A 12,314-nucleotide genomic window follows, 5' to 3' on the forward strand; every position below is an offset into this window, starting at 1 on the left:
AACATAATATGGAGAAAGACACTTGCGACCGTGTATGTTTCAGTATTTTTATGATGATTGCATTTTCTCTGCCTCTCTCTCTCAATAGAAACAAGAATAAGTTATTAGACAAACCTTGAATACCATATAATATAGAAATCAATTTTAAACAAGTTTACTAATGCAAAACCTAATAACAGCAATGAGATTTTAAGCAAGAAAGTCAATCACTGATTAGCATATTAAAATAATTGCAAGGCAAGTTTAAGCTGAGGTGTAATCTTTTTATTTTTTAATTTGTGCATTGAATTCAAACAGCAAACTGTGTGCACTTCAATTGTTATCACAATGTGTTCAAGAGTCTGTGTCATTTACCATTTTCACACAATTGGTTGGCATGATTTATTATCAGTGTAGTGGAAATCAGGGGTGTACAATGTAAGCAGTGTCGGTAGTGCAACTGGCTTTATATAATCGAACTTGAAAATATGTCTCTGTTAAGATTCCCCATACACGATAAAAATAATTTTCACCAAACGTTGGTGGTGCTCACGCACTACCACTTATGCTTGGCATTACACCCCTGTAGGAAATTTATGTTTGTTTTATTATTGATAAAAATTATTACAAAAATTTCCATACAAAAACTATTTTTATAGAAATGTTGTATTTCCACAAATAAACCTGAACTTTTCTTGAAAAACTGCTCATGGATTGATATTTTTTTTTTAATTTTGTGACTGTATATTGGTGAATGCAGTCTGTTGAAAAAAATCTGACATTAGGTTTTTGATGGTGAACAATCCCGTTTCACAGTCATATAGTACAGACTATTAGGCAAGGGGTAAACTACTCATATAGTATGAAGTAGCAGTAGATGCAAGGCAGAAAACTCTTTGGGTCAAATTTTGTGACTCACAAAGTTTTAATGTTCTTATTCTATTTGCAACCATCAGCCAGGCCATTTATTCAGATAGACTGTTTAGCACTGGTTACCCACATTCTTGTTTTAAAACAGCATGATGTTTAGTTCATGTGATGCAGATACCATAATACTGTTACAGTAATTAAGACTCAACATTGTATTGCAATGGGTGGTAATCTGTCTACAAAAACTTTTCAATACAGGTGAAAAACATAGAGTGGGTACATTTTGGTCTCACAGTTACGAATCTGAATATTCTGCGTAGGGTGTATCCTTCTTGTCAGTCCATTCAGACAACCTGCCAGGTAATGATTTCATGAATTTGACCATAGTTAACCAGCTGCAGTTTGCTGGTACATTCTGCGAATTATACATTTTATGGGTTTAATATTTCTGCATTGTTTACCCCATGAACTGTTTATTTTTCAGTCACTAACACTTGATCTGCAATGGGGACATATTTTGCCTTGGAGACTGCATTGCAAATCAGCCACAAATGCACAAAAAAACATTCATTTGGAAGGACAGTAAAACCCATGATACACACTGTAAATCCGCATGACTTGACTTGTCCAAAATGGTTGTGGTTTGAGTCTGACCATCACAATTGTTCAAACCAGATAGTCTCAAGTTATTAGACACAGCGGCATGAGGTAACTCATTTTATTTTCCACAGGTTGCATATTTCCACAGGAAACATTCTTGCAATGTTGTTCAGAACAAAGACGACAGTTTGTGCTTGGGGTAGTTGGCCTCCCAGCTCTATGCCATGGTTTCTTTGCCTGGCAACCTCCTGTTGTTAAGTGCGTGCATGTTGATGACCTCTTCTGTTTTCACCATGACAGGAGCCTGGGGTTTATGTTTTAGACGTCGCTGACATTTCAGAGACATCCTGAACTCCTCTACAATGGCACTACAGAAGGACCTCTGTGGGAAGAAATAAAAAAGAAAGACATTGTGATTATGTTACTATGATCATATGACCATAGCAGCTATGACAGTTTAGAGCAGTACAAAAATGCAATGTTTTGTTATGAGTGGTTATCATTCACTTCATTTCAAACTTTTCAAAATGTTTCATATATAATGCAGGCATACAAACTTCAGACTCAAACTGCACTTTAAGAAGTCAAGTATATGTAAGTATATATTTTTCCTTTATGCTGTCTTACAGTGAGTTGCAGTTAAGCTGGACAATGCTACATATATAATAAATCTATACATATTATAGCTCTCAACTTATTTGCACTAGAATCAGGCAAAAAAAAAAAACATAATGGGAAAGGAGGTACCTATTACTGTAATTCACTGAAAAAGTTAATAGAACTGCAGGTTTTCACATCAACATGCATTCTCTGAAAAATAAAAAGCATGAAATTCCAATGTGTGACATTAATGTAATCTTCAGTGATTTACCAGAAAATCAAAAAAAAAAATATGAAGGACAGGGCAAACATAAGATCAAATTCAAGGACATCTTGTTAAATTGGGACAGTTAAGAGGTACAATATATATATATATATATATATATATATATATATATATATATATATATATAGAGAGAGAGAGAGAGAAAGTATATATATATATATATATATATATATATATATATATATATATATATATATATTTGCTACACAGTCTAAATTTACTCTCAAACATAGCTAGACATCCTCAGTTCTAATATAATCGAACTAGCACAGCTGAATTTTTTGCTTGGACAACCATGCCTTTAAACCAAAAGCCTTGGATATAGAACTTATGGTAATCACCTACTTTAGGAAGTAGTATTATTGCAATAGTGAGAAAATGTAAGTACGAGACAGTTACAGCCATTGTGAGAAAGTCCTCACTACAGGCTCATTAGTATGGCCCTGAATCTCATTGGCAATGGAACACCAGCAATACACACACACAATCACACACGCACACACAATCACATACACACACAATTACATGCACACACAATTTTATCCATGGCTAGAGCCAATGTACACACATATACAAAGATTCAGACACTCACACACACACACACACACACACACACACACACACACACACACACACACACACACACACACATGGGCACAGATGCTCACACACATACACACACACACACACACACACACACACGCACACAATCACATACACACAATCACATACACACACAGTTTTATCCATGCCTAGAGGCAATATGCACACATATACAAAGATTCAGACATTCACCCACATGCACACATAATAGCACATACACACACAAACACATACACACACACACACACACACACACACACACACACACACACACACACACACACACACACACACACAGAGACAGACACACACACACAAACACGCACACACAAAAACATACATACATACAGCCTCTTCTGTGTCCCTATTGTTTTTATGGTTCTTACTCTATTTATATATGTCTTTATTTACATATTTTGATAAAGTTGCATTTATATTGCTCCCTGTACTTCTGTTCACACTAAAAATCTTTGTACAATAGATGTACATAATAATGCTTATATTTGCAACGTGTATATAGTACTATTGTATCTTATTTTGTATTATACTAACTGTTGTGGGTTACTGACTTGTGCTATGGAGCTTTTCTCACAAGGCCTCGGCTGAAAGAGAGCTATTGCTCAGTCACACTATCCTGGTTAACAAATGTCAAAAAAATAAATAAATAAATAGCCAATATGCTCACACATGCAATCACACACACACACACACACACACACACACACACACACACACACACACACACACACACACACTAATGCACACACACACACACACACACACACACACACACACACACACACACACACACACACACACACACACACACACACACACACAGTCACACTTATGCACTCACAAACCATCCATCAACAAAGCCTCGTTTCAGACATTGCTGTTGGCATTTCTGGGAAGAGCACATAGATAATCAGTATTAGATGCTTCCTTGGACTGCTACATTGACATACAGCTCTGCTCTCAAATTCACCCTGTGCACTGTTGTCCTCTTGACAGAATGTGATCAATGGCTCTAGATGATTGGCACTGTTGAAATGACCTTTGGAAAAAGTGGTTGTAGATGGATGTATAATATATAATACACTATGATATGGTACAGTGAAATATTGTGAAGAGTAGTATGGTGTGGTGATGTGATATAAAATAGTGTAATGCAATGAAACAAAAGGCAATTCATTAAGATATATGTATTTGCTTGCATCAGAAGTGCTTTATCTGCAGTCACAAATGCACTGGAACCTCAATCTACTTCCACTATGATGACTTGATCCAGAAATTAAGAACTACTTTGGCTATTCCCAGGTAAGAAAAAGGTAATAAATCAATTCAAGACATATATAGTATGTGTATGTTCCAGTTTATTTATGTCATATTTGTTTAATGAGTGTGAAGCACTGAACAACATGTTCCCAATCTGATGCTATACCACGGTGGTGGGAATTTAAACATACAGCATTAACCACAATTCTTTTAGCAAACACACATTAAAAAAACAGCATAATCATTTTTATGTTACAATGGAGGATTTAACAGAAATATAATAAAATAATACAAGTCATTTACAGTGATGTAGAAAGAATAGTTACATGTATAACAGAGTGAGGTTAAGTTGCTTGCCACAACTCAGAAGTAGACTGCCAGATATATAAATGAGAAATGGGTATATATGATTATAACAAGTTGTGTGTTATTTGCAGTTGCTTACTATCTGAGATATTGCTTCAGCTTTCTGTTAAGATCATGTTAGGAAGTACTGTCTCCAAGTATGGCAGTGGATGCAAGAATTCCAACTAATAAATGTAGAACATGTGGAAACCTAAAGCCTCACAGGCCCCCTTACACACATAGATAGACAGATAGATAGATAGATAGATAGATAGATAGATAGATAGATAGATAGATAGATAGATAGATAGATAGATAGATGGATGAATAGATAGATAGGTAAAGATACACAGACATATTGATATATAAATATATATACCAGAACCAACAAAACAATCACAGTCACCTTATAAGCACCAAGAAGGGTCTTTTACAAAAAAATCTAAGAACAGTTTAAGCTTTCATACAGAGTGCTTCTTCAGAAAATATATAGTGATAGAGAAACGACAGAGCTGGTATGCTAGGCATAACTCTGTCGGAGCTGTTGATAAATGTTTACTGGTCTCTGCATGGACTGACATTTAAAAACATTGTAAATGAATGGACTGTGGACAATCATAAGCAGTCATGACCACGTTTTGGGAGATGTCAGAGTTGCTACCAAATAAACATAATAGCAAACAATGGTTTCTACAATATTATGTACTACCTGTAGAAATATGATTTGCAACTGAACTATTTAATTGCTTAAGCAGAGTATTTACTTCTTGCCCATTCAAAAGGTTTCAAAGCTGACTTCACTGGGAGGATATTGGTACTTTTTTATTTTTTACAAAGATATAGAAATATCTTAAAAAATATCATCTCCATGCCTTAGTATCAGTGACCTAAACAAGTAACAAAGATATACTGTGTGTCTTCCCTTCCTGTAAGGTTCACAGCTACACAGTATATATAAAATAATTTATTACAAGGTGATGACATGAAGTCCAAAGGCATGTGGAACATTCTGGTTTACCTACCCTTGTGATATTTACCCACCCTGGATTGTCTCATGGGACTTATTGTGGTTTTGTCTGTACTTACTGAGGTTGACTGAAAGATAAAAACAAGAGCAAGTATGAAAAATTGGAGAAAGAATTAGCAGAAAATGTATTTCTGCACGTAATGCCTTGCAAGAATTAATTATATAGCCCTCAAAAATTGTAAAGATGACCAGCATAAAGACAAGTTTTGTACAGTCTGTCACCTTGCAAATGATGTGCATTTTTTATTCCAGTCAACAGAAATACCTGCAAAGATTATGAAGCTCGGTTGCCAAACTGAGAAAAATGGAAATAGTACTATTAAAATAAAAACTGTATTTTTCATAAAATGTAGGCCGAATTAGACTCAGATCCAGGACATATTAACTATAGAGGTGGTATGACAGTGGATAACATATAAGATTATGATTGCGTCTGATCATAACAAAGTTATTATGTGTACGAAGCACAAATATCAAGAAATTTGCTTGCAAGATGAATCTTGAATTCATGTAAAACAAAATATAACTATTTATTTATGGTCAGTAAGACCTGATCTGCATTGTTTTTAGTGCATGTAGCTCTAGCAGCTCTGGTGTAACACCAGTTACAACAACAACAAAAAAAAAAGTTTAGAAGTATAAAGTATTTTACAGGATACCAAGTCATAAAGTACAAAGTGTTGCCAGTTGCACAAGGGCCAGAAAATACATACATTCGATAACTGCTTCACTATCTTTTTTTTTTTTTTTTTTTAATGGAAAAGCAACATGAAGTGTTTTGCAGCTTTTAAAAGTTGATGTATATATAAAGCAGACTTCATATGGCAAAAATCTCCATGGAGGTGAATAGTTCAGGATCAGCAGATGCGAAATAGTCATCAAAGAATTGTTGCCAGTGGTTAACCTTGAAAATCTAGGAAGTCGAGTTACGGTGCATTTCACAATAATGACTGCTGCAAATCTGATATATTATAACTCTACAATTCATACTTGATCTGTTAAAATAATTGAAGGAAGTGAGCACACTAAATTTCAGAAATAATATAAATAATGCCATGTGGTATGTGAAGTCTCAGCTTATTCCCTTAGTATTGCTCCAAGACCATGACTGCACTTTAATGGATAAAATAAATCGGTCATATGTGTGCTTATATTCTTTCCATTACCTCTCCCTTTTGTGCCTCTGTTATTTCTCCTTCAGTCACTGTAAGGAAGCCATACTGACTCCCGAAATCTTCGAAAACTACCTGGCATACAAGTGCCAGATTATGTAGGCAGAATTACAGTACATTAGCAATCTCAAAAAGAGAGCACTTGAAGAATAAGATATACCATTTTAGAAATATGTCAGTTTTAGACAGTGTGATAACCAAGTGACCAACCCTTGATGTGGTGGTGTCATTATGTACCCCTTCAGTGGAAGCATGTCATCCATTGATGATGTCAGTGACCGTGGGTCATTCAGTACTGGGTGGTACTGATTTAGATATCTTAGGACTTTGGGAAGAACTAACATAACCAGTTTTTTTGAAAACTGTTTTTTCCTGAAAGGGAAGCATGTTATTGAATAGCTCTACTAAATATACTTGTTTTATGTATTGTTTGTGTGTAGCCCACTACTAACTTATCTGACCATTTGGCTTTTGTCTTGTGTCTATAACCACCTGAACCATTCATTGTCTGCGGTATGCAAGACAGACAGTAAAGAGGGCAATAATGTGAGATGTTGTTAATCTCCAAGTTCAGAGCAATATCTTATGTACTCCTATATATAACTCTTCAAAATCCACTGCACAATATTTCCAGGTTAAAAGCATGCCTCGTGTTCATTTCTTGAGTTTCTGCCTGCCATATAGTGGTTTGTTTCCTTTTTATTCTTTCTTTAGTATCATTCAGTATAAATTTAGAAGTAAGATCAACAAGTTTGCTTGCACATCAACAAGGAGGACATTTATTTCCTTCCACTGTTTAATCTCATACTCTTCTAAACAGATTACCTTAGAGATGGCTATTCAAATTAAGCTGCTAGCATTACTAATGATCACCACATGCTTCTGGGCAGGCAACAGGCCTAGCTACAAATGATGAATACTTTTAAATGCACAGAAAGTCATGCTTGGGAATGCATGTTACTTCCGTTCAACTACAAACACACAGGCTGCAGAACTATAAAGCAGCACCAGAAAATTCCAGTCCACTAGGAGGTCAGTGATTAGACACAGGCACTAACAGATAACTTTGTTAATATTTTTCATATGATTTATCTGCGGCAAATTAATTTCTGTCCAAATAAATGCATGATAAAAATAATACAGAACAGTAACCATCCAAAAGTGAACAGTCACATAATTTGTTTTTCAACACAACTCCAGTTTACGAAATAATCCTCCTTGATAGCTGTCATAAGTCAAAACAGTTCCCCTTAGCAAAGTTAATGCAAAGTACAAGAAAAATAGGTTTGATGCAGAATTGAGTATACACCAAGTAACATTATACTGAGAAAAGAACAGCAAACAAAGAGTTGTTTGACTCAGATACATTAGAGGATATTGCAGATATACTCAATGACTCTGAAGTCACTGAGAACAACAAACTGAGGATAAAATCTTTAAAGCATTACTGCAGTGATATTTAAAACTCTATCCGTGTGTATACATTTAAAACAAGTCAGTGACCTCAGTTAAGTAAATATAATTTGTAGAATGAATTGGTTTATGGTTTGCAAGACTGCAGTATAATAAAATGTTAGCAAATTCTATATATAGACTTTAAAAGGTATAGAATATGTACAAAATAATTGGGTTATCTTATAGACCAATCCCACATACTCAAAATCAGTAACCAAAATTCAATAATATAATGTAAAGAAACTGTTAGATGTATGTAAAACCAATCATGGAAACATATGATACAGTAAAATTTAGTTTCCCATTGTGATGTTAACGAAAACATTAGTGCATAGAAATGAAACATGGAAAAATAAACCAACATTCAGAATTATTACTTTTGTAAGCAGTTAAGCATCCTATACCTCTGCTTCAGTTCAACACAATTATATTTTGAATATATTAAATATAAGATCGTTCATCTCAGAATAACAGCAATACTTGAGTTTGCTGCACATTGTTTTCGCTCTCTTTCTGAGGTACTGCAACCTCTGAATTAGAGTATTTTGTAAATAGAAGTATTATTATATAAGATCCCCTGCAAAAACCAGGTACAATAAAAATACTCAGTTTTGCACTAATTACTACATATATTTGTTAGTCTGACTATTTAAATTATATTTGATGTTTATATTTCATCAGTTTAGTAGTAGATTGTTGTTATTCTCTTATCTGTCTGAAATACAAAAGATATAGCTAGGAAAATACCAGAACAGAACAAAATGGTTGCACAAATGAATTAACATAGGCTCTGTCTTTGCTTTTCCTATGAAAACATTATTTTTTATGAAGCTGATTGCTCAGAAAAAGGAAGCACATGAACTATTTAATGACTAGATATAATGGTAGAAGCTAAACGTACATAGCCATCTCGGCAGAAAATATTGGACTACTTTTGTAATGACACTATGACTTTACTTAAAACTGCTGAGAGAGCCAATTCTGTACATTTTGGAATATGCAACACATAGTTAGGAAATAAACACTTTCAAACTGATAACTTATGTCAGGATTACTCCAGAAAAAAAAAAAAAAGAAATACTAGGACAGAACACCATTTATCCCTCTAAAAAGGGCATTCCAACAAACAGGAGTTAAAAATGTACTCCAATACCCTCCCATCTTAATGGAGTCCTTACCATCGGGTAAAAGAGACTGCACTACAGTGCCCCAGGCCGAATCTTTACTCACAGCCTTGAAACACTCTGGGAGACCCAACACAGGGCAGTTGGAATCGGGGGGCTGAAAAAAAAAGAAAAGATGCATCAATGTGTGGAATCAGGTTTAACCACAACAAAAAGAGAAGAAAAGAGGGCACAGGGAGTTTGCACCCAGTAATGAATATGTGACTCTGATTCACTGCCACTTATATTTATGGCTCTGTTATTTTTTCATGCTCATATAAAATGGCCATATGGATACTCTGTAATATATTAATAACTATTAAACTGTGTCTAGGTTAACATGTCTCCTTTGCATGTAAATATTGTCTGAGATGTTCGATGCTATGATATCATAAATTATTTGTATGGAATTGTTTGCAGCATATAAATACTCATTTTAAAAGAAGGGTTGTAGATACACAAATCTTGTTGTAATTCTTAAATTCTGTGCATTAGCAGATGCAGGTTTCAAATGCTTAGATCCCTCTAACCAAATAGGCAATGTGCATGCATGTATATGTGTAGGTTTATTATCATATAGTCGACAGTCAAAATAAATTCATACCTTAAATGTCGACTAAAAACTTAGACTCAGAATGTTGAGAAGGTCAGAATGTCACAGACTCACTTCCTGTTGCAAATTCAACCTTTCTCGACATCTGTAGACAGCAGTCCGACACTGCACATCACCTGACATGGCAATTTTGCAAGGGGGCAAGCCCCCCCTGTACTCCACATGGGGGGCTGCACCCCCCACACCCCCTGAAAATTATGTATTCCAACTCTGAGATAGCACTACAGTGGGAAGAATGGTAAATTTCTCGATCCCCACTGTACCGCGATTTCTAGTTACAAGATCAACCTCATATGTACGAATGCACTGTGCATTCACTGAACCAGGACTCTCTCAAATGATGGTTTGGCAAGATGGGATTCAGCCAGCTGTAACTGGACATCCCGTGGTCACCGAACCTTCACTCAGTATTGTGAAAGTAAATCACATATGTATGTATGGAGAAAACGGCTTGATTCTCTGTTACACCAGATTGTAATTGTTATTAGAAAAAGTATCAGTGTACATTTGTAACCAAAAGTACTATAAATGTCATTGATGGCATGTAAAATCCACACACTGGCACAAACTAAACTGGTAAAATAATGCTACATTACCCCATATTACAACAGAAATCGTAGTTATATGAATGAGTTGTGTATAGACTCCAACCACTAACAACAGAAAGCAAAAGAAAATACTGCAGACCCCGGGAATATTTTGACTAATGCTCCATTTATTTATCAACAGTTTTCATATTATAAAATACATTCACTCATTCTTGGATCTACCACTACCTACTAGCACAACACAGACTCACTTGAAGTATTGAGGTTAAATAATGCTTAAAGGTACTTCGACAGCCACGGTCTAAAGACTCTACCCTTCCCCAGTGATTTCCCAGTGATCAGGAGCAATTTTTCACCCTTTAGTGTCTGCCAAATGCCTCAGGAAAAGCTTGATTAAAGATAAATAAAAATACAGAGATCATCACTACCCAACAGCAATTACCCTCCTCATGTGATTGGCAGGATTTCTATAGCTTAGGGCAGGTGTCAACTATCTAAAGGGAACAGTCTCAAAGAATACTTAAAAGTAGAGGGACAGCCACAAGTCCATGTAAGCTGTACTCCCCTCAATAATCAGAATCATTTCCACAGCTTAGAGCAACGGCTGTGGGAGTGGGGGTGGGGATGTGGTGAGGCCTGCTGCTATGTTATATACCATTTAAAGTACAAGAACAAACACAAGTCCAAAAAGTTATACTGCATCACTGACTGGCAGCATGTACACAGCCTAGATTGAATGGTAACTGCCCCAAACAAAGCTGTGTGGACTTAAAGAATACGTTTAAAATGCCGGGACATCCTCATATCCAGAGAAGCTATCCTTCTCTGGTGATGGGTAACATTTACATAGGCAAGGCTTAATGACCACTGTCCCTAGAAACGCTTAGTGTAGTTTACTGGAATATTGAAAAAAAGTACAGAGACATTCACAAGTCCACAAAGAGTAGTCGCTACCTAGAAGCAGTAGCACTTACACAATCTAAAGTGACTGTTAACTGCCTCCAGAAAAACTAAGCGATGTGTCCTGATAGTCTTTTGAAATAATATTTACATAATGATTTTTCAATATCAAGTTCATAGACTATTAAGACTATTTAACAATAGCACATAGCTTTGGTCCTAACACCAAACCCATATCCTTCACTTTCTCCTGCCTCAGTAAACTTATAGGACCAATCCTTAGCCTTACCCTGAAATAAATTAACAACCCTATCACTAGTATTTCTGCCACCTCACAAAATCTATCCAAGCCACCCATTTCAGACAATATTTAAATCTTACCTTAAAAGAAACAATACACAGATACATTTCTGGTATACAGGTAAAATAAATGCACTAAAATGTGATGTTTCCTAATATGTACATACTTAACTGCTATCTAATTTATCACCACCAGAGTTTTAATAGAACATTAATAGTTTAGAGTGTGCATACCATCACATTTAATTCACTAAATCCTCAACACATCAAGCTACCTGATTAGTCCACATAAACAATATACATTTTTCCACTCCTTACTAAATACACATAAGTACATCATCACTATAAATCAACAACACAAAAGAATCCAACGAATTTAAAAACAAAATTAAATATTTATAAGCAAACCTACTACTTCAGTTAGGAGACACTATCCCAGCACTGACAAAAGCCTTAAGATCACAGAATAACTTCTGGAAAACTAGGAAATTATTAAATAGCATTCATCTACTGGTAATATCTGGACAGGTTCATTTGAATCAAAAGTTACACACTACGGTGATTTGCATGTATCT

The 12,314-nt window shown here is 35.3% G+C and overlaps 1 protein-coding gene across 2 annotated transcripts in view; it reads right to left on the reverse strand.

Moving 5' to 3' along the window:
• Positions 1-249: 249 nt before the first annotated feature.
• Positions 250-12,314, reverse strand: part of GRIK2 (glutamate ionotropic receptor kainate type subunit 2) — a 3,358,677-nt gene continuing 3,346,612 nt past the window's right edge. Inside the window, exons 17-18 of one of the 2 annotated variants that reach the window (XM_044064981.1) lie at positions 9,394-9,496; positions 1,691-1,831 (exon numbers count right to left, since the gene is read on the reverse strand). In XM_044064981.1, coding sequence (XP_043920916.1) covers positions 1,818-1,831; positions 9,394-9,496 — 117 coding nt within the window. In that variant the 3' untranslated portion in view covers positions 1,691-1,817. Of the gene's footprint in view, positions 1,832-9,393; positions 9,497-12,314 lie in introns of both variants that reach the window. The other variant, XM_044064973.1, reaches the window with a different exon arrangement.

This window comes from Protopterus annectens, chromosome 1.part0 (genome assembly GCF_019279795.1).
Source record: "Protopterus annectens isolate FY-2018-M chromosome 1.part0, PAN1.0, whole genome shotgun sequence".
In the NCBI taxonomy this organism is placed as follows: Eukaryota; Metazoa; Chordata; order Ceratodontiformes; family Protopteridae; genus Protopterus; species Protopterus annectens.